The following is a 22,162-nucleotide window of genomic DNA, read 5'->3' as shown; positions in this document are numbered from 1 at the left end:
TCTAGCTGTAGGTCCTTCTGTTTGTGCTCTGTGGGACGCTGCCTCAGCATGGCTTGATGAGTGGTGCCCGGTCTGGGCCCGAACCGGCGAAACCCTGGGCCGCCAAAGCAGAGTGCACAAACCTAACCACTCAGGCATGGGGCCAGCCCCTCACCAATTCTTAACAGTAGTTATAATTTAAAAGAATAGGCTTGGTTTCTATTCCCAGAATGTTTCCTTCTAAATTATCCAGAAGGTTAGAAGACAGAAAGATATTAATATATTTATTCATCAAATATTTGCTGGGCCTCCCATGTGGCTGGCTAAGTTCTTGGAAAACAGGAGTCACCAAGCAGGTCCTGCACTCAAGGCCAAGGGCCCGTAGCTGAGAAATCATGAGGTGCCCGCCGACTCTGGGGTGCAGCAGACCAGCGGCCTGGCCAGGAGAGGCCAGTGGCCCATGTGGCATTTGAAATGGAGAAGGAGTGAGGTTGCCCAGTGTGGGGGGCGTTTCTCAGCGGATGGTGAGGATCTGACGGAAGCTAAGAGAGATCATATCACATTAAACAATCTCGTGCAGGTGGGGAGCTTCCCACGTACATCCCTAAAACCATCAAGAGGACCTGGTGTCCCCAGGCAGAGGGCTGCGGTGATGGCCTAGTGTCCATGTTGGGAGGTGAGAGATCCCAGTGGCAAGACAAACCATTTCACGAAGGGGTCCCAGAGTCCACTTCAGCAGGGTCTGGCTTGGCTTGGGCAGTGGGGCTACAGGTGACCTTGCCATGGAGGGGCCATCTGGAGGGCCCCCCCTGGAGGGACCTGAACGGTGGGCACTGCAGGGCAGGACGGGGGCCAAGACGTCCTTTCCCAGACCTGCAAAGGGGGCCTGCTGTGCTAGGTGCCCAGAAAAGGGCCTGCTGCTTCGGTGGTCCAGGGCTCCCAGGTTCGGATCCTGGGTGCGGACCTACACACTGCTTGACAAGCCATGCTGTGGCAGGCATCCCACACATAAAGCAGAGGAAGATAGGCATGGATGTTAGCTCAGGACCAGTCTTCCTCAGCAAAAAGAGGAGGATTGGTGGCAGATGTTATCTCAGGGCTAATCTTCCTCAAAAAAAAAAAAAAAGGGGGGGGGGGGGGCTGCTGCCCTGGGACCTCGGTTACTGTGGCCCAGGACAGCCATCCTGTCCTCTCTGGACCTGGAATGCAGAGCCCTGAACACCATGATCTGGAGCTCAGGGTCTGACATGGCATCCTGTGGTCCCTGCGTCTGGGACACAGCCACCTGGGGTAGGGATGAAGATGAGGAATGGGAGAGGGTGGGGTGGGAGAGGTTACGGTTTGGGGCAGGCAGGAATGCCATGGAGTATGGGAAGGTGGGATGGAGGGGGAGGGGTGGGGTGAGGCGAGATGTGGTGGGGCACCACGTGCACGGGGGCGGGGATGGGAAAGTGTTGGGTGCGGACTGCGTGATGGAGACAGAGTCGGGCGGACGCGTGTGGAAGCGGGAGATAGGATGGGGACTGAGGGGGGTGAGGGAGGGGTGGGGGGAGGAGGACCGGGCGCAGCGAGGACGGCGAGGGGGCTGGGAAGGCAGAGGGGCTGCGCTCCGCGGGGCCTGCCTTTATCTCCTCCCTTCCGTCTCCCGGGGGACGAGCCTCCGCGTCTGCCCGCCCCTAATCCTAGGGCGGAGGCCTCGCGCAAAATCCAGGCTCTGCGCTGGGTGGAGGGTCTCCGCCCCAGCCCGCCCTTCCCGCTCCGCCTGGCCCTTGGAGCGGCCACTCCAGCCCGCGGTTCCGACCGAGGCCCGTGGCGGGTAAGGCCGAGCGGCGGGATCCAGGCCCGGATCGGGCGGCTGGGGCGGGCATCCGCGGGGCCGGGCATGGAGGAGCCGCGAGGGGAGACCGGCGGGCCTGGGAGGAGGGTCGAGCCGCCGCCCAGATCGCTGCACCCGGAACGGCCGCGTCCCCGGCGGTCGGGGAGGGGTGGAGTCGAGGGAGGGGTGGGGCGGGCAAGGACCATCCCCTGGGTCCCGGCCTGCAGGGGCGGGGTCTGCACAGTGACCCCAGCCCGTGAGGCCCGGACCCCCGGCTCTCGCCCCGCGCCCGGTGCGCACCGCTCCGAGGGGTCCGGGAGAGCCGGGGCGAAGCACACGGTTGATCCCTTCTCCACACCCCAGTCTGGGTCCTTGGGGGACCTCGGTCCCTGAGACTGCGTCCTTCAAACACAACCTCCATCCCCGTGGCCTCGCCGGCGCCCTGGAGGCCGGGGTTGGTCCTTGCAAAACAGCCAAGGAGCCCTTCCCCAGGCCCGAGTCCCTTACGGCAGGGCCTCACTCCCCACCCCGCCCCGTTCATGCCCCTACTCCACGCCCAGGCGCGGAATAACCCCCAGGTGCTGAACCTTCTCACCTCTACCCACCCCTTTCCAGTTACTGAAGAGACCCTACCCCCTCCCCAGGACTGGGCTCCTAATCCTCAAGCGCTCGAACCCCTCCTCCCAGCCCACCCCAGCCCTGAGCAGCAGTCCTCCAAGATGCTGGAGCCCCCAGGTACCGCCAAATGCTAAGCTTCTGTCCCCGCCCCTGGGGCCCCTGTCCCTAGGGTCAGAACCGCTGGCCCCAGGCCCTAGGCCCCCTGGTCCTCACAGAAGCTGAGGTCCCTTCCTCCATCTTCCTGCAGGTCCTGCCCCACAAAGATGAACTGGACGGCGGCGACGTGCTGGGCTCTGCTGCTGGCGGCCGCCTTCCTCTGCGACAGCGGCGCAGCCAAGGGCGGCCGTGGGGGGGCTCGCGGCAGCGCCCGGGGAGGGCTGCGCGGGGGCGCGCGCGGGGCCCCGAGGGTGCGGGTGAGGCCGGCGCCCCGGTACGCGGGCTCTTCCCTGCGTGTGGCGGCAGCAGGGGCGGCGGCTGGGGCGGCGGGGGCGGTGGGCCTGGCCGCCGGCTCGCGCTGGAGTGGGGCCGCGGGGCCGGGGGTGCGCGGCCTGGACGACGACGAGGACGGGTCCCCCGGCGGCAACGGGACCGGCCAAGGCGTCTACAGCTACAGCGCCTGGACTTCGGGCACGGAGCCCACGCGCGGCCTGTGCCTCTGCCTGCTGCTGGGCGGTGCCCTGGGCGTGCTGGGGCTGCTGCGGCCCTAGGCCCAGCTGGGCTTGGGGTCACTTCAGCCCCCAGCCCGCGCCCTCCCCGCAGGCCCACCCCAGAGGCCACCCCACACCTCTTCGTCTGCTGCCCACAGCCTTCGAGCCCAGAGGCGCTGCCTGGACGATTCTCGCCACCCTGGCAGGAGCTGCAGCCTCTCCTAGCTGTGGCCCTGAGGCGCCTTCTGTTCACCCTCTGCCCAAGCCCCTCCCCAGCCTCCCCATCTCCCACCCTCGCCAGCACCCGCCACCCACGCCCCAAACTTCCACTTGGAGGTTAGGGTCTAGGGTCCTCCCCATCAAAAGGCAGGGGTCTTGTGGTTTCTGGACCATCCTGGTCAGCTGCCCACCATCTCTCCAGAGCTGCTCAAAGAGAGGTGCCAAAACCAGGCTGTTCAGGCCACTCTAGCTCCCCTGACCCCACCCTGGACACCTGAGAGGTGTGACAGTACTGACCACAAGGTGGAGAGGCGGCCGTCAGGCTGGGCTGGTTCTGCACCAGCCCTGAGGACCATGGTGGCCTCCCCCACAGAAGCTGCCAGAGTGGAACAAAGGACTTGAGGTTTCCCAGGGAAAAGAGAGAGGAGAGGTTTCCCTCACGGGTTGTAGGTGCTGAGCGTGTGTCCAGAAGAGACGGTCTGCGGACTTCAGAGCCCAGGCATGCCCATGGCGGTTCTCTGCACGGTTCCCAGAGCACTCCCTGCCCACAAGGGTTGCCCGCAGCCTGCCCCTGCCCTCGGTCCCAAGGCCGCATCCTCCTCTCTAGGCAGATGCTCTGTGAGACCCACTGCCAGGGGCTCCCTTGGAGGCACTTTGCTCGACTTGAAACAAGTCACTTAACCCTTCTTGAGACCTATTTTGAAAAAAAAAAACAACATTGTTTAAACTTCAAGAGCTTCCCATTTCCATTGAACTTTAGGTTCACGTCCAGGCTCAGAGACCTCCCCTGTACTCAGGTGCAACAACTGCCACCCCACTGAAGAGCCCTCCGGCCACAGCCCACCGTGCCCCCACAGGTTTGCCCCAGGCAGCAGCGTCTCCCAGTGGGCAGCCTCCCTCAGAAGGTGAGGGCATGGTGCGAACAAAGGAAGCCAGGAGCTTGTTAGACCCCCAGCCGCCTGACCAGCCCCCTGGCAGGTCTGTGGAGGAAGCCAGCAAGCGCCTTGGCTCAACAGAAGAAAGCGTGAGAGGCTGAGTTCCCTCCACCACCACGGAGGCTGTCTGAACCTCCGAGGGTGTTCCGAGGACAGGCCACGCCCAAGATAGCCTGTAAGGAAAGCCGGGCAGATCCTTACAAGGGTTTGTCTTTGGATCCCAACACCCCTGTGCCTAGGGCCGGCCCTCCGCCTCTCAGGTGCCCAGCAGCCCACTTCCCTTGAGCTGCCAGCCTGGTTCTGTGTCCACGAGCTCAGCCTGGGGCCTCGGCTCTTCACCACGTCCTCCGGCTCCAACGCCCCTTATCCCATGGCAGGCCTGCTTTCCAGGGGCCTCAGCTCTTCACCACATCCTCCAGCTCCAATGCCCCTTATCCCACGGTAGGCCCGCTTCCTAGGCCAGCTCCTCAGGATCCCGCCTTCCTTCGGTGCTCGGCAGGGGCCTCGCCCGCCACTGGGCTATATCCCGGAATCTGCCCTCACCCCCTGGACCACGGGGCCTTCCAACTCAGCTGATGAGCACCAGTGCCAAGCCCAGCCCCACCCAGGGGGCCCTGCCACCTCTGCTCTCCACAGCTGGCATGTGCCTCTGCTTAGGGTGAGGGCCTTCAAGCTATCACTCAGACCCTGGAGCAAGCCTTTTTTTCCAGAGGGACACTAAGCTGCCAGCATTCTCGGGGTACAGCGAGCCCAGATGCTCCTCTGTCCATTCTGGACCAAGCTCGATGCTACCAAAGACCAGCAGGCCGTGGTCAGGCCCTGCCCAGGGCCCCAGAGGCAGTGTGACCAGTCTACCACTTTATCTGCAGGTGGCAGAAGTCGGAATCTCGCCCAAAGAGACGCATCCAGATGGCTCTGAAGGCCCAGGAGCATGGGTCCGGCCTGGCTGCACTCAACCTCTCCTACACCACTGGATACTGGGCTGTGGCCGGACCAGACTCTCACACACTGCTGGGCACCATGGGGGCCGCCAGCAGTCGGGACGAGATGGAAATATCATGCTAAGTGGGGAGCTGACTGCACGCAGCAGCCCGACTCCAGGAGCGGGTCTGGCATTTGGCACAACCATGAATCTCCGAATACTCCCCGCCCTGCTGGTCAGGGTTCCAGCACTTGGGGTGGGTGCTCTCAGGAGGGGCTGGTACGTGTGCACAGCCGTGGGGCAACCACACGGGATAACAGGACCTCGAGGGGTCACAGGAGGGGAGGTGCCCAATGAGACCACTGGCCACAGGTGAGCCGGAGCTCCTGACAAGGTGCAGCCCCCACATACCACCTTTCCTTCCTCTGCCCTTCTTCAGAATGCAGGTTGGAGGGTGACATCCCTGGACTGTCAGGTGCACTGATTACGACAGTGCTGGGAGGGGCCTCTGGGACGGTCCCATTAAAGGTGCTCAGAGGCGGTGTGAAGCCCTGGAGGTCTCACCTGACCACACCAGCGACCCTCCGGCCTGTAGGCAGCTGGGCCATGAGCAGGCGGCCCCCAGGTGCTGCCACGGCCATGTGGAACTTCTTGTCCCTCTCTGTGTGCACATTTAGTAGTGTTGTGAAATAAACACTCCGCAGACAACAAGACTGTTCCTTCTTGCAGGACCCACGACACTGTATGGGGAAGTGGACACCAGCCCTACTTACTAACCAGTCCACACCCTGTTCTCCCTTGGGAAGGGGCCTTAAGACAGTCCCAGGTGCTCCTGGTGCAATGAATGGGCCAACAGCACAGACAGGTCTTTTAATTTAAATTTTAAAAATTACAGATTATAGCTTCAACTCCTTCTGAGACGACATCAGTTCTCCTTAAGGGACACTGAGCATGAGACAGCCTCCCTGCCAGGCCAGGCTGTGGGACCACTCAGGGACATCGGCCACCCTGACGTTCACACCCAGGCACAGTCCCCCGTACCCAGGAGCTAGCCCAGCCATGGCGCAACAGGAGAGCTGGCTCCTTCCTGGAGCGGAGACCTGGTGTACAGTGACCAGCACAGAGCTTCTGGAAAGGGAGTCCTGAGTTCAGACCTCTGGCCACGAAGGTCTGGACACCACACATCTCTGGTGCCGAGGACTGGGCAGGAGTGAGGCCCTCGCTGGCTGGGCCAGTTCAGGGGTCCGTCTCAGCAGGGCGGTGGCCCTGGGCCCCTGCCGAGGGGTGGCTCTGCAGAGTGTCCCGGTCCAGCATCACCGGGCCAAGCAGCCCACTGCGGAAGGTGCGGAGGAAGTCACGGGCTGCCGCGGGGTAGTTTGGCTGGATGACATTCACGTCACCTGGTGAGGGGAGGATCTGGTGAGGGAGGGGCCTCCACACAGGGCAGGCCCAGGGTTTGCACACACCCCTCCCCACCCCCCACCAAGGACCCTTGGGCAGGTGTCTGTGGAGCTCGGGCACTGGAGCGGCACCTGCAGCTGCACACAGAGCCCCTTCCTCTCCAGGACCTTTGCTCCCAGGGCTGCCGCATGTCCCCACGGTGTCCTAACCCGCCAGCCGGCCCGCGTCGCACCTGTGCCTGTCAGCACCTTCACCTTCTGCGTCTTCCCCAGTTTCACGGCCACGCGCTTCAGCACACTCACGATGTCATCACAGGCCTCGCCCAGGCCGTAGTGCTGCACGTACCTGCACACAGACCGCCGGTCAGCCAGCGTGGGCCAGGGCCAGGCCCCTGCGAGGTCAGGCCCGGCTCCACAAATGACCGCTCTGCATGTGGGCGTGAGTGACCACAGCGTGGGCGTGGGGCAGGGGGCCCCACTGCAGAGTCGCTGACATCTGTCCTGCGTGGCCATGGCCAGCTGCCCTGAGGGCAGCGCCCCACCAGAGCCCTTGGCTGTCCACAAGCATCATCCACCCGTCTCTGAGCAGCAGCGGGGCCCACAGTCAGCACAGCAGACACGCTCAGTTTGCTGTGAGGACGCAGGTCAGGACAGCCAGGATCACCGCACTCTGTCCAGCTGGCTGGAGAATGGGCAGTTCTGTCGGACTAGCATTTTCTGTAGCCCGTGGCGGCAGGGTTTAACTCCACCCCCACCGCTGCTGAGAACTGCCCAGCGACTCTCAGGGACCCCGGCCTCACAGGATGCGGGTCTGGGCCTGATGGGAAAGGCCAGCACCGGCACAGGCACGTCTGAGGCCGAGTGGCTGAAGAAGACAAACGTCATCTACAGACAAGCCCCTCCCTGAACCTCGGGAGCCGGGGACACCTGGACCAACGCGCCTGCCAGGGGACACAGCAAGTCGCTTACATCTCCACTTGGAGCCTCCTGACCGGTAGACAGAGTGGCAGGGTCTGCTCATGGCCCCACACGGAGGCCAGGGGCTCGGACTGGCCTCACGCTACACACCCATCAGACACAGGCCCAGGCCCCGCGTGAGCGTCAAGCCCCCTCTCAGGGGACATCTGAATCCTGAGGAATGCAGGTCCTAAATCAGACTTCCCAGAACAGCAGCCCCACAGGTCCCTGTGTCCTGGCAATCGCGAGAAGCTGTCCCAGGAGGCGACAGGCCTGAGGAGGACTCGCTAGCACACGCCCCAAGAGCTGTACCTGCCAGCTCGTGGCCACTGCACCCGGCAGAAACACCGCGGAACCGTGGAGATCCAAACTGAAACCCCACGAAAATGAAGCCAAAAAGTGACCTTTGAAATTCCACTTCCATGCAAAACAGATAACAAGAACTGGATTTAACCCCATCTGAAACAAGCAAAAATACACAAAACAAACGTTTTCAAGGCACCATACGTCAGGCACGAAGAACGTGAACAAGGGACCTAGGAGTGGCCCACTCGGTACCCTGAGAGCTTCAGGCCACGACGCCAGGAGGGAGCCTGCAGAGCCGGATGACTGGGGGCTGGAGAAGTGGCGCTGGGAGACCAAGGCGGCTACAGGTCACGTGGGAGAACCAGAGGGGGCAGGCTGTCCAAAAAGAGAATTCTGGAAATCTGCAGTGAGCTGCCCTCAGATATTCAGCAGAGGAGGGATCACGACAGAGGAAACTCCCCAAGGACAGAACCGAAAGAACCCCCCAGGAGGACAGAGGGGAGTGGAAAGCACTGCTCAGAGCCGGGAACAGATGGAACCTCATGACCCACAGGGCACTGGGGACGGGATGGGGGCCTCCGTGGGAACTGATCCAGACACACAGGCCTGAAAGGGCCAATCCGTTTCCAAAAAGCTGTCCCAGAACATCACTCAGGGATTTTTACAGGAATATAAAATTATCCATTACCAAAAAAGGCAAAATTCCAAATGCCTAGCATCCAAGCAAAAATTATCAGGCCTGCACAGTAGGAAAACAGACTTGTCATGAGGGAAAATCAATCAATGGAAACTGCCCCAGATGTTAGATCACAAGACAAAGACATTAAATATTCCATGTGGTTACAAAGTTAAGTAGAGATACAGAAGATATAAAAAAAATGACCCAAACAGAACCTCCAAAGGGGACACCATGAAACACACTCTGGAAGGGTGAACAGTAGACGAGACACTGCAGAAGAGGATGATCCAGCGCTGACCAAGACTGCCAGTCCAGGAGCATACACACACGGCAGGTATCTTCCAAGAACGAAGGCGAGATCAAGACACCTCCAGACACGCAAATCCCAGACTTCGTCACCAGCATGACAACGAATGTTAAAGCAAGTACTCAGACAAAGGAAGACATCATCAGATGCAAACTGGGATCTGCACAAAGAAAACAGGAAGAGCGCATCTGGGGTTTATAAACTACATAAAAGTAAGACAGGACAACAGCCCAAGGGTCAGGATGAGAAAAATGGAAATATACTACTGTAAGCAGCTTACGCTACACGCAATGTGTTATAATATCCTGTAAAGAGCTCTATAAACCCTAGGGCAACCTCCTCCCAAAGTCAGAGATGACAAGCTAACAAAGGGGAGAAAGTGGAATCATAAAAAGTATCCAACTAATCTAAAAAAGGCCAAAGAGAGAGAGACAGCCAGAGAGACAGAGAGAGACAGAGAGGGAGGAAAAAGAACATAGGACAAACAGCGGGGTGACGAATGTAAAGCTAACATCAATAATCACACTAAATGTAAATGATCTAAATACCTAAAATGAAAGACAGAAACTGTCAGATTGGATAAGAAACAAGACCCAACTATATGCAGCCTATGAGAAGCACATTTTAAATATACCCACACAAACAAAGTAGAAGAATAGAAATAAAAAGTAAAGTAAAAGAATAAAAGACAATATGCCATATTAACACCAAGCAGCAGAAGGCTGGCTATACAAATACCACAGAAGGTGTACATCCAAGCAGAGTGTTCTAAGGATGAAGGTCACTGCATACGACAAAGGCACCAGATCATCAAGAGGACACAATCTCCCCAATGTTCTACACCCAACAAAGCTTCAAAATACATGAAGCAAAAACTGACAGAACTGCAAGGAAGAATAGACAAATCCACAGTTAGAGTTGGAGATTTCAATACCTTTCTCTCAATAAATGATAGTAAAAACAGAGAGAAAGTGAGCAAAGTAGAAACAGGGAAATAATAAAGACTGAACAGTAAACAGTGAAATAAGAAACAGGAAGATGATAAAGTCAATGAAAAGCCATGATGAAGTGACCGAAAGCTGGTTCTTAGGGGAAAATCAATAAAACTGATAAACTTCTAGCCAGACTGATGTCCTCAAAGTGACAAAGGACATCGATGCAACACCCCCAGCCCACATCACACTCAGTGGTGAGAACAAACAAACCACATGTATCTGTATGCAAAATACTGCTTGCCAGTGACAGGAATGACAAGGTGACACACCTTACAACTCAGAAGAGTCTGAAGACAATCAAGCAGAGGGAACAAAGCCAAATGATGGAGCACACACTGCACGACTCCAGCACAGAAGCTGCAAAGAACAACAGAGCAGGTGGCTACGGGGTGCAGGGCAGGGGCAGGAAGGGTACAAAGAGGGGTTACAAAGCAGCACCAGGAATGTAGGGGTTTTCTTGACTGCCTAACAGTGTCACAGATGTATCCATGTGTTGAAATGTTTCTGACTGCACACTGTAAAGAAGGAACAGAGCTAGCCCTGATGGCCTGGTGGTTAAAGTTCTGGGCTTTCACTGCTTCAGCAGCCCGGGTTCATTTCCCGGTCACAGAACCACATCACCCGTCTGTTAGTTGACTAGAAGGACTTACAAATAGGATATACAACCATGCACTGGGGCTTTGGGGAGGAAAAGAAAAGAAGAGGAAGATGTTGGCTCAGGGTGAATCCTTCCCTGTGTAAAGGAGCCAGGAGGTGCAGACTGTTGTTGGTCTCAATACCAACGATGCCGCTTTCTCTTAACGACATCAGGCTGGACGAGAGAGAGGAAGGGCCGCCCGCCCCACATCCTCACTCACCCAAAGAGCTCATGCCGGTTGAGGGTGTAGAGGAGGTAGTCAGCCAGGGTCTCCTCCCCGACCAGGTGGTCCAACACAGTTCCTGCAGACAGACAGGAAGGGTGAGCACCCCCAGACAGCCCGCATGTGCCCTCAAGCGTGCCCCTCCTGGTCTTAGCCAGAGGTGCTGCTAAGGGACAGCCATGCCATGGCTGTCTGACCTGACCTCTCTGCCCTCTCTGCAAACTGGGAGAAGAGAGGCACTCTCTCCAAGAACACCTGTGAGGGTTGGGGGGGTCAGAGCACGCCTGGCACATGTCAGCCGTCAGACAGGACTGTACGACGCTGCTTGAGACAGCCTCTCCCAACAGCCATGGGAGTGTCTGCAGCAGCCAGGCAAAGGCAGGCACAGCCCACCCACTGCAGCCTGCTCACCACACAGGGCCAGCTCTAGGCCTGTCTCCACCTGCCCGGTGTAGGCCCTAAGGGTGCAGCCCGCTCACCACACAGGGCCAGCTTTAGGCCTGTCTCCACGCTTTCGATCCGGGGCGCCAGCACCCCAGGGGTGTCCAGCAGGAACATCAGCGGCCGCTCACACACCTGTGGACACAGAGGGTGTCGGGATGGGCTCCCAGGAAGCCAAAAGCAGCCCCTCCCACTGCGCCTTCTGCTGGGTAGCCCCTCAAGCCTCATATTGGGTTCCTGGGGCTCCAAGGAGGCCCCAGGAACCTGCCTCAAGGGGTGTCACTGGTTTTTTTTGTTCGTTTTTTTGTTTGTTTGTTTGTTTGTTTTTTTAAAGATTTTATTTTTTCCTTTTTTCTCCCCAAAGCCCCCCGGTACATAGTTGTGTATTCTTCGTTGTGGGTTCCTCTAGTTGTGGCATGTGGGACGCTGCCTCAGCGTGGTCTGACAAGCAGTGCCATGTCCGTACCCAGGATTCGAACCGACGAAACACTGGGCCGCCTGCAGCAGAGCGCGCGAACTTAACCACTCGGCCACGGGGCCAGCCCCTAAGGGGTGTCACTGTTTTTACCAAGCTCTTAGCTTCCCATAGCATTTGATCCCCATTTAATTGGAAGAATAAATAAAAGCAACAGGCGCCCACGGCCCCCATCTTCTCCCAGGGAGAAAAGGGAATGTGTGCAGACGCTGGACTGTGGCTGAGAGAACAGGCTCAGCTCGGCTCTGCCCTGACCACTGTGCAACTTCAGGTGAGTGATGTAACTCCTCTGTGCCTCAGTTTCCTCATCTGTTAAAGAGGCATAAGTGTGCCCTCCCATAGGTTTGGTGTCAGAGCTGGTGCAGTGCCTGGCCTGTGGTGAGCGCTCAGTGAGAACGCAGAGCAAGGGAAGGGACAGCACGGACAGAGGCGGGCACCTCACGAGCCATCAGGAAGTGCAGTGTCCGTGAGTGCAGCTCTGGGCCCAGGAGCTGAGGACTCCTACCTGAATTCTGGACATCACAGCCCTGGTGATCCCAGGCTCGCCGCCCACCCTGGTAGCTTTTCCTGCAGGACAGAAGGGGGCTGTCGGATGTGCATTAAACACACAAGGCCGGCACACAAGCCACAGAATTAGCAATGAAACACAGGGAAACCCACGAAGGCCCCAGTGAGCCTGCATTCAGTGTTCAGCCCCAAACCAGCTCACGGCAGGGACTCTCCACGCCAGGCACCAGAACGTACCTCCTAGTGTGTGGAAAGGGGCCCAAGACCTGCTGGGGGCCGTGAAGGCCAGACCAGAGCTGCTCCTTCCAGCATAGTCGCCTTCCTCCCTCCCAGACGTGACCCTGCGCCCCGAGGCCCAGCCCACATCCTGCGAATCTGCCCCCCAGCACTGCCCGTGACAGGCCCGTCTGTGGGCTGACCTCCCCACGGAGCTGCTGGCCTGTGCTCTAACACTGGCTGCTCTGGGACCCTGCTCAGGGTGCGTCCCAAGCAGACTCTCCCCCCTGCAGAATCAGCTCGAGGAAAGGGGCGCATGTGTCCATTGGCAGAAGAACAGACAAGAAATGTGGTCGATCCATACAATGGAATGTCACTGAGCCTTAAAAAGGAAGGGTATTCTGACACAGGCTACGACACGGGTGAACCTGGAGAACACGATGCTCAGGGGAATAAGCCTACACACAAGGACAAACGCTGTGACTCCACTCTCATGAAGCACTACATCGTGACAGACCCAGACACAGAAGGCAGATTGGAGGCTCGCAGGGGCAGGGGGAGTCGGCAGTTATGTTTACAGAGTTTCAGTTTGAGATGATGGAAAAGTCTGGAAATAGATGGATGATGGTTGCACATCACTGAATGTACTTAATATCAGTGATTCTCTTTAAAGCCACAATTAAAGAAAAATAAACTTAAAAAATAGATGACTGTAACAACTCTCCAACGAGCACCAGAAACACCGCCTGCAACGTGCTGGTTCCACGTGGTTCACAGCCCGCAGCCTGCGCCCTGGAAACGGGTTTGTTACTAGAGAACTCATGCTGACGTGGAGAATGAAGCCGACAGCCTTGGTGTTAAACGTTCAAACACTGAAGAGGAGAGAGTGGACGCACAGTGAGCAAGTGGCGTGGGTGCCTGAGACTCCAAGTCGGAGAACAGCATGAACCAAGCAGGCAGGTGGTGGGGCTCCCAGCGCGACCCCACGCGGGCGTGGAAAGCCTTTCGGTGCCCCCGCTTGCCAAGACAAGCACGCCCTCTCCTGAGTCACGACGGCCTCCTGCCTGACCCGTCAGACCCCATCCACCGCCCAAAGCTTGGGCACAAGGACAAAAGGGGCTTAAGCAAATGCAAAGACGACATCACCAAAGTTTAGTAAAGCCGCCCACGTATTAAATATCTTAACCTTTCAATATTTTAAGAGAGAGAACAAACAAAGCATAAAATGTCTAACAGGATGACTGTGTCTTGCCATTCAACTCAGCGTCAGGCCATTAATTGGGTCCTTCTGGTGGAAAGAGGCACCCCAAGGAGCTGTGGGGCTGTGGGCTGTGAAGTTCCGTCTCAGAACGACACTAAGAGGGGCTGCTGGCCAGGGAAGACAAAGCGTCCGCCTCTGCACGTGCCCGCAGTACCTTTCCTGAGGTGCTGTCTCCGCAGGGAGTTGATGAGTGAGGACTTGCCCACGTTGGGGACCCCGATGACCATGATGCAGTACTCCAGGCTCTGCAGAGGCGGGAGAGCAGGGAGTCAGGAGACCCCCGAGACCCCCACCGGGCCCACACAACGGACCCACAAGCCCAGGCCAGCTTAGGGGAAGGAAGTGAGTCAGGGCTCACTGCAGAGGCCATGCCCACCTCGCCAGGGCTGCCGGCCCTTTCTACTGGGGGAATGGGAGGACAAGGTGGCTCCTCAGGCTAGGCAGCATCCCCTCCTCCGTGCCTGCAACGGTGCGCAGAGGTGAGAGGCCCCTGTTTGTGCTGAGGCCCCAGTAGTCCTGGGGCTCAGTTGCTGCTTGGCGGGTGAGCCTCAGGCTCCTCAGGAGGAGGGACTGTCCCTCGGCCAGCACTGGGCCCACCAACCAACCTCTCCTCGGTGATAGCGGTAGCTGCTCCCAATCAATTCCGTGACCATAGGGATGATCTGCAACAAACAAGCCACACACAGGCACTTTCATAGGGGAACCTGGCTTCTTCCCCAGTTTCTGGAGATGGCACATGCCAGTCTCCAGCATCGGGATTCTGTCCACATCACGGATTGACACTGCCCTATGGTGGGGTTCATCTGCGCCCCATCTCGACCCTCTAACACAAATGAGGGCGACAGCCGTGACAGCAAACACCTTCCAACAAAGATGCACGTCAGCCAGTGAAATTCCCCCACACTACTGGGAAAAATAAGACACCAGACTCTCCCAAGTCTCTTCCTGCTCCTAAGCCCAGAATGTTTTACAGCCTGACCCCGTGCCCACTGTGCTCTCGGCACCAGGAAACGAGTATCCCCAGAAACCCCCTAAAATCCGTGGGTCGTCTCCAAAACTCTGCTCCTTGTGAAAGCACGGAGTAAGTTATAGTACCCCTTGAACATATTGAAACAGAAGCATCATAGTACAAAATAGAGAGGCCCACCTGCTTGACATTCTCATCCTTCACACAGTTGGTAAAAATAACATTTTTCAGGCCTTCTCCTTCTAAGTGTCGTATAATTTTCTGAAAGACATTTTCATTTTAAATACTAAATGAAAACATGTGTGTTGTGATTTGCAAAAATCCAAAGATCTGAGGCTGAAGGCTCCGCTCTGCCAGGCGTGCTCGTGGCTCAGAGCCACTCATCCGGGGACCAGGAAGAGCCAAGCAGCAGGAGGGGCAGATGCAGGCACAGGCCACAGAGCACTGAGCACAGGCACACGAGAGGACAGCTGGCTCTTGCACGAGGACAGGAGGCAAGGGCCCTGGGGCAGGGGTGGTCAAGCTGGTCCTTAGGCCTCGTGCGGCGCCACCAGGGGCGAGGGCTCAGCAGAGACACAGCATGCCCTCTCAGGATGCCAGGACTGTCACGAAAAATGAGGCTGAACTAGGCTATTCTGAAGCCACTTCCAGCACAGAAATTACACGGATTTGGTCTTCATTTAGTAATCTCATCACTCCTGTGTATCCTGACTAGTTCTCACAAAATCAACTCCACTTTAAACTAAGGTTGAAACCAATCCAATTACAAAGTAATTGTAATAATTTAAAAGCCCAAAAGTAAACTAAGGTTAATATGAATTTAGTGGTCTTCACATTAAGTGAAAGCATGTGAATCACACTTTTCAAAACCAGTATTGTATTATTCGATCAGCTAAATATGATCGATGCTTCAACAAACAGAACAGTCATGCATCGATTCAGTTGTTTCAGTTACCTATTCTGGTTATCTTCTTTGATGATGCAGATTAGGATACAGACCACAACAAAGGCATGTTTGAAGCCACACTTTGAAGTGTGCAAACTCACACGGGATGGGTCCCCACTGTGCAGACGCAGACGCGGGGGGACCATCACGAGGGCCTCCCATCTCCTCCAGTCTTGAAAACCTGGGCCGCAGCAGCACCTCAGAGAAGCTCTGACTGCCTCCCAACCAGGGGACACCACTGAGTCCCTGTGTCAGGCCACTTCGATGTGCCCACCATGCCACAAAAATCTGCATTGAAGGGCAGAGCAGCTGCTGATAACTCAAGTCTCAACTAATAAAATCACCTGAAAGTTTGTGATAATAAATACTATGACTGTGAATGCAGTGAAAACCAGGAACATCTTGTTCTCCGAGGACAGAACTGCCTCATTCCCACAGCAGGAGGGACTCAAATGAGGCGGCGCGGGTGGCGGGGGAGGGGCGTTCTGCTGCGATCCCAGTGAACAGTCTCCCAGCCTTAGCGCCGTCTGTTCCCTAGAACCTGTGGCGGAGGCTCGTGGCTGGGGTTTAAGTAGCTCAGACATACCACAGTTGAGGGACCTGAATGCACCCTCACTGGGCAACACAAGGAACAGCCCTCAGCACTGACAACCTGAGCACAACTGGCGACAGCACAAGACTCTGATGCCCTCTCTGCGAGGGTGTGACAGCAGAGCAAGCAGAGCAGAGAGAAACACTTCCAGGATCCTCATGTCCTTTCACCTCCAAGCACGAGGGGACAGCCTGTACTTGGTCACTTGTGTCCCCAATCCTGCCTGGCTTTGGAGAACCTCGTTAGCTCCTCTGGGCCTCCCCCGGTCTTCCAGCTTCCAGATCACACTTTGTGTGCAGAGGGCAGCCCGCAGGACAGGCAGGGGTCTGGGAGGCTGTGGATCTGGTCAGCAGTGACAGCTGGGGACAAATGAGGCCATCACAGGAGACCTCAAGGCCAGCGCTGTCTAGGCGTGTAGCCAGCAGCCTCATGCGGCCACTGAAGATTAAACTAATGAAAGCAAAAGGCAGTTTTGCAGCAGCAGTAGCCACATTTCAAGTGCTGGCAGCCACATGGGGCCAGAGGCTACCACATGGGGCCCTTGGCTCTGGCGGCACATCCCAGCCATCTTCCCTTGGGAGTATGCATATGGATCATTTGGGTCACACGTTCAAGGTTAGAGGGAAGCGCCAGTGTGAGAAGCCATGCTGCGGCCCTCTGCAAACACAGTGTGGTCTGCTAGGCAAGCCTGCCTGGGCGTGCTGACACCATGTGTTTGCACCAGTGAGGCTCTAGACACCAGCGACCCTGGTGCTGAAGGCGTCTGCAGAGGGGCCTCACCTGCCGTTCTTTCAGATCTGCCAAGTCCATTTTGTTGAGGACAAGCAAGTGAGGCTTAAGCCCGAGGGTTTCCTGAAACAGAGGGTTGCGGCCTGAAAGTGGGATGTGGTGGAATTAAGGGAAAAATTCCTTCAGAGCTTTCCCAGCAGGTAATTTAGTTTGCCTTTCTCCTCATGCAGAGCAGCTCCTCAGCCAGAAGGTCTAGAAGGAACTGACGCACAGAGGAAGAAGCCAGTCTCAAAGCAAGTGTCCGCTGCCAGCTCCGCCTCAATGCTGTGAAACCGCCCCCCAGTGCTGCCCTCCCTCGGGGGAAGGCCTGCGCCTCTCCCCACTGCCTCAGTGCCCCTGCAGGCCACGCGCTGCTTCCTGTGGACAAGAGGTGGACAGGCAGGGCTGCGGCTCTCACACGGCTTCTCAAACAGGAACGGTGGTGGCAAAAAAAAAACACAAAGCTCAGAAGGTTTTATAACTAAATCCTCGTTTAGCTGCCAAGGTACCAGAGTTCAAAATGAATGACCTGATCCCTCAAGAAGTCCTAACCAACATATCTCAAACCACCACTGCCACCACTGGAGACCACAGAGGCGACGAGGGCTCCGCACGGAGACCGTCATGGGGGTTCAGCCTCCTGACTCCCATGTCAGGCCCTTCTTCCCTCCGCCAGGAAGCCCCGGGGCTCAATGTAGGGTCCCACCTCCTGTGGCACTAGCACAGGCAGGAGTGGAGGCCTTTATCTTTATCCTCTGAGCACTCAGCCTTCCTGGTGCTTCGTCTCCTGTCCCACCCCAGCTGTGAAATTCCCGAGGCCTCCAGCGTGCCCTGTGTCCAGGCACACAACAAAGGCACTGTCCATAAATCAGACCCTTCCCTCGGAGGTTAACGGATCCTGTGCTGATTCAGAACACAAAAGCCCCCAGACTCCCTCACAGGCCGCTGTCCTGCCACGTCCTAGATAAGAAGTCTAGAGACCAAGAGAAGAGAGGTCTTCTCATCACATACACTGAATAATAACTACAGGTTTTATTACGCTTGAATAATCAGACGTGTGATTGCCAGTAAACTTTCAACCAGCATGAGATGTTGTGTGAATTGATATATTCAGCCTACAGTAAAGAAACTTGAGGGGCCAGCCCAATGGCATCGTGGTTAAGTGTGTGTGCTCCGCTTTGGCAGCCCAGATTCATGAGTTCAGATCCCAGGCACAGACCCATACCACTCTTAAGCCATGCTGTAGCGGCAATCCACATATAAAGTAGAGGAAGATGGGCACAGATGTTAGCTCAGGACTAATCTACCTCAGCAAAAAAAAAAAAGAAGAAAAAAAGAAACAATACTTTATTGCAGAAGTTCCAACAAGCTTTTGAAATCATGAAAATGGCTTTTCATTCTCCATCCTAGAAATGATAACAACTTTCAAACCAACACCTTCATCATATACGGAGAATCTAAACGTAGCTCAATACAACACAAACAGGGTCTGAAAAGCACACTTGCTAACAAGCGCGGCCATCGCATCATACTTCCAGCACAGGAGGAAAGTCCAGTGGGCAGGAACACTTAAATCAAGGTTTCCTATCCCACCTACAAAATCCTACTGCTGGACTGGGTTTGAAGGCTTGGGCATGCCAGGCAGATGAACGATGCTACCTACATATCAATGCAGAGCTTCAAAACACACCAGGCCTGGACCCCATACAGAAATTTCAATTAACTGGTCCGGAAAGGCACCCAGGCACCAGCATTTTTAAAAGCCTCCCGAGGGAATTCTAACGTGTAATGAGGGTTGAGAACCACTGCTTTAAATGCCAACAACGACAGGTGAGGCTGCTGGCCACTGTGGAGGCTGACTGGAACAGAGCTGGGACCAGATGGAGGAGGTGGATGGAAACAAGGTGACAAGCCAGGAATGATTCCTGCTCCTTGAGCTCTGCCTGATTCAGAAAGAAAGGCTTCCCCTGCACCACTACAACTCTGCACCTAATCCCAGTAGGCTGGGAGACCTATAATTCAACTCAATTCTGACACTATCAACCAGGAGATGGAGTTGAATCCCACAGGTGAAGGGCTCAGTCCCCCAAGACTACCTCCCATCCCACTTCAGACACCAATCCCAGGTCCAGGTGATCACCTGTGCGTTCAGACCAACTAGCTATAAATTGGGGGTCCCCATGACCCTCTCCTCAAATTCAATTAATTTGCTAGAGCAGCACACAAAACTCAGAAAAACATTTTACTTACTAGACTACCAGTTTATTATAAAAGGATATAACTCAGAAATAGCCAAATGGAAGAGCATATAGGGCAAGGCATGTGGGAAAGGGCTCCAAGCCTCCATGCCCTCTCCAGGTGCAGCCCAATCTCCATGTGCAGAATCTCCACCTGTTCACCCCTTTGGAAGCTCTTCGAACCCCATCCTTTTGGGTTTTAACGGAGGTTTCATTACACAGGTACGATTGATTAAATCATGGCCACTGGCTATCAATTCAGACTCCAGCCCCATCCCCTCCCAGAGGTCAGGGGGTAAAACTGAAAGTTCCAACCCTCGGATATCAGGGTCCGGATATCAGGGTCCGTTCCTGTGGCAAGCAGCCCCTACCCTTACTGACCTGGGGCCTTTCCAAAAAGTCATCTCATTAACATAACAAAAGACACCTTTTTCACTCCCATCTCGAGAAATTCCAAGGGTTCCAGGAGCTCTGTCGCAGGAACAGGGGCAAAACCCAAGTACATATTTCTTACAATAAATCCCACACCACAACCACCAAAGGATATCCGGGCATCATGGACCTCGATGATACAGTCGACCAGCTTTAGGTTGCTCTGCATCTTCTTCAGCCCTGGAAAACAGAAGAGGGACAACTAAGGGACGGGGTCGATGACCTTAGAGAAGTAAAGGATTTAGGTTGAACCGTCAAAAATGACACAGCACCACGCACAACCTGAAAAAGCACCTGAGCGAGGGGCTCTGAGCCACGAGAGCTGGTACCCCCCGGCGGGTCAGTGCAGAGACGCGGGAGGCCCACCCGAGGCGGCACAGGCCACGGGGACAGCCAGCTCCCGTCTCCACCGCCGGACGCCTGCGCGGGAGTCTGTAACACCCGCTTGGATCGCGGTCTCGGCTACAAGGGAGGGAACGCGACGGACAACCCACTGGGCTCCCAGCGGTGTGGCGGCGACGCTGCAGCCAAGAGCGCAGAGCGGCCCTTCCCGCGGCGACCCCGCCCCGGCCCGTCGTCCCCGCGCCCTCCCGGGCCCGCGCGGGCGAGCGAGCAGGAAGGGCCCCAAGGCTGGCGAGGGGGACACCGCGCGGATGAGGGGGCGACAGCAGCTGCGCCCCCGGCCGAGGCTGAAGCCCCGCAGGAACAGTCAGGGACGGGCGGCTTCTGGAAGGGGCGGCGGCGGGCGGCCCGGACGGGACCGGCCCCAGACCGAGACCAGCGGCCCGCGCCCCGCGGACTCACCCTTGGCCATGTGACCGGGGAACCAGCGCGCCACGGCGTGGCCGCCCAGGGGGAAGCTCTCCCGCCAGGCGGCCCGGGCGGCGCCGCACAGCGCGCGCGGGATCAGCCTCATGGCGCCGCTTCCCGAGCGCAGCGCAGCGCGGGGGAACGCTCCCGTGACGGACCTCTCCGACCAGCCCGCGACCCGGCCCAGCCGTTCCGACTCTCGGGCGTTCCAGGTCGCGGCCTGAGCGTGAGCACGACGCTGCCTGGGGCGGTGGGCGGAGCCTAGGGGGCGGTGCCCCTGGTTGGGGGCGGAGCCTGGCGCCGTGGAGGGTGGGGCTGGGAGCCTAGTGGGCGGGGGCACAACTCGGGGGCGGGGCTACGAGCCGACCAGGGACCTGCGCAGTCCAGGGAGTTCTCAGGGGCCCGGAGTTCACCGGGATTTTTTAAGGAATTCAGATACATTAACATTCATTAGATTAAAAAAACCTACTTCTTCCTTAAGCATATCCAAAGTATAACAAAACTTAGCAGCCCCCCGTCACTGTTTGGTCACTTTTTACAGACCTGGTTAAAATTTTCAAATATTTTAAATTTATCTTATAAACATGACATTCTCTTCTTTTTTCAAGTTCTCCAGGTTTCAATGTAACAAACAAACCCTTTCCAAATACCCTGCAGTTCCAAATACCCTGCAGTTCTGCTAAATTAAACCTACTGTTACAATGAGTCTGAAATTCTCACTGCCCCCATTCTCTGGATAGACGTCCAATTTTAACTTTAAACAGGCGTTTAAGCAGCTACGCCACTGCACATCAGGTTATGAGAGTGCTACTCTAATGGAATTCTTGAAACAAGCTCCTAGAATTCAAGCATGTTTGGATTCTTAGCACAAAACTATCATTACTGTGGTCTCACTGGTCTTGGACCTCCTGATCCTCAGTGCTCAACGTTCCTGGGGATGAGGGACAAGTCCCTCCGACACGAGACCAGCAAGACCAGCTGAGTGACGCCACCTGAGCCTTCTGACCAGTCAGACACGAGTGAGGCCCCAGCCCCTGCCGGCAGAGCCACCCTCCCACCCAGAGGGCAGCCTGGGTCCCAAGTGCCTTTGTCTCTGGATACAGAGATGTCACCTTGGATGTCAACAATACAGCCCTTTGCACCTGATGAAGCTGCACTCTCGTAGCCCTAGGACCATAAACTAAAATAAAACCGTGCTGAATTCTGAATTTCTCTCACAGCCGTCTGACCAGCAGGTGCCCCAAGCAGAACCACTCCAGGGACACAAAGCAGTGGACACACCTTAAGAACTCTGGGGCAGGGACAGGGAAGCCTCCTTGGAGGGGTGATTTGAAAGGAGCTGGGAAGGATGAGAAGCTGCTGGGCTGGAGTGCTGGGGCGGAGCGAGTGTCGGCACCATGGGCGACAGCCTGCCATGTGGGGCAGGAGAGGAGCCCAGACCACCTGGCCAGAGGCCCTTCCTCCAAGCATGCACACAGTCACCCTGGAGCCAGGGTCCCCCACCTGGAACAGGATGCAGACTGCAGCCTGAGATACCAGGAGGGACAGGAGCCACTGACCTCAAGGTGGCACCAGGCCAGCAGCCCCACTGCCTGCAGCGTGGAGCTCCGGCCTCTGTGGCTCCTGCGCCTTTCTCCGGAGCACTGCCCCGCAGTGGCACCAGCCTCCCCGGGGCCCGTTCTGGAAAGACGCCCCAGCCCTGCCCTGTCAGCCGTGAGACTGGGCCATCACTAACCTGACCTCTGGACATTCTGTCCTCTCCTGAGCCGGGAAACAGGGCCAGTGCAACTCTTTCTCTGGGACACTGAGGATGCACTGAGGTAAGATGGGGGCAGCTGAGCATAGCACCCATGGCACCCTGACACGCTCA

The 22,162-nt window shown here is 56.8% G+C and overlaps 2 protein-coding genes across 13 annotated transcripts; one reads left to right on the top strand and one right to left on the bottom strand.

Moving 5' to 3' along the window:
- The first annotated feature begins 1,565 nt into the window (after positions 1-1,565).
- On the top strand, positions 1,566-5,821 carry SPRN (shadow of prion protein). Of its 2 annotated transcripts, none has more exons than XM_046651990.1 (2): positions 1,566-1,795; positions 2,661-5,821. In XM_046651990.1, exon 2 carries the CDS (start codon positions 2,677-2,679, stop codon positions 3,118-3,120), a length of 444 nt encoding a protein of 147 aa, XP_046507946.1. In that variant the 5' UTR covers positions 1,566-1,795; positions 2,661-2,676; the 3' UTR covers positions 3,121-5,821. The 2 variants fall into 2 exon arrangements, with proteins under 2 accessions (XP_046507946.1, XP_046507947.1); XM_046651991.1 differs by lacking the exon at positions 1,566-1,795 and adding an exon at positions 2,440-2,530.
- A 170-nt stretch (positions 5,822-5,991) lies between these two features.
- On the bottom strand, positions 5,992-20,522 carry MTG1 (mitochondrial ribosome associated GTPase 1). 11 transcript variants are annotated; one of them, XM_046653980.1, is made up of 12 exons: positions 20,287-20,337; positions 19,093-19,662; positions 16,826-16,930; positions 14,688-14,768; positions 14,146-14,202; positions 13,695-13,785; positions 12,062-12,141; positions 11,120-11,216; positions 10,638-10,719; positions 8,694-8,945; positions 6,770-6,882; positions 5,992-6,536 (listed from the first exon to the last, which is right to left on the bottom strand). In XM_046653980.1, exons 3-12 carry the CDS (start codon positions 16,853-16,855, stop codon positions 6,373-6,375), a joined length of 1,047 nt encoding a protein of 348 aa, XP_046509936.1. In that variant the 5' UTR covers positions 16,856-16,930; positions 19,093-19,662; positions 20,287-20,337; the 3' UTR covers positions 5,992-6,372. The 11 variants fall into 11 exon arrangements, with proteins under 11 accessions (XP_046509936.1, XP_046509934.1, XP_046509937.1 ...); XM_046653978.1 differs by lacking the exon at positions 20,287-20,337 and adding an exon at positions 19,777-20,274 and having other exon boundaries at positions 19,598-19,662; XM_046653981.1 differs by lacking the exon at positions 8,694-8,945 and having other exon boundaries at positions 12,062-12,123; positions 19,598-19,662; positions 20,287-20,522.
- Between the last annotated feature and the right edge of the window lie 1,640 nt (positions 20,523-22,162).

This window comes from Equus quagga, chromosome 2 (genome assembly GCF_021613505.1).
Source record: "Equus quagga isolate Etosha38 chromosome 2, UCLA_HA_Equagga_1.0, whole genome shotgun sequence".
Taxonomy (NCBI): Eukaryota; Metazoa; Chordata; class Mammalia; order Perissodactyla; family Equidae; genus Equus; species Equus quagga.
The sequence above is the reverse complement of the archived record's forward strand: the minus strand, read 5'-3'. Positions and strand labels throughout refer to the sequence as shown.

Bases quoted from the DNA above. Each gene is read 5' to 3' on its own strand.
- SPRN (XM_046651990.1), top strand. From the start codon at position 2,677: ATGAACTGGACGGCGGCGACGTGCTGGGCTCTGCTGCTGGCGGCCGCC.
- MTG1 (XM_046653978.1), bottom strand. From the start codon at position 19,651: ATGCAGAGCAACCTAAAGCTGGTCGACTGTATCATCGAGGTCCATGAT. The intron at 16,931-19,597 runs ATATCCTTTGGT...TAATTCCACCAC, and splicing joins TCGAGGTCCATGATGCCCGG to ATCCCACTTTCAGGCCGCAA. The intron at 10,720-11,119 runs GTGAGCGGGCTG...GTCTGTCTGCAG, and splicing joins CCTAAAGCTGGCCCTGTGTG to GAACTGTGTTGGACCACCTG.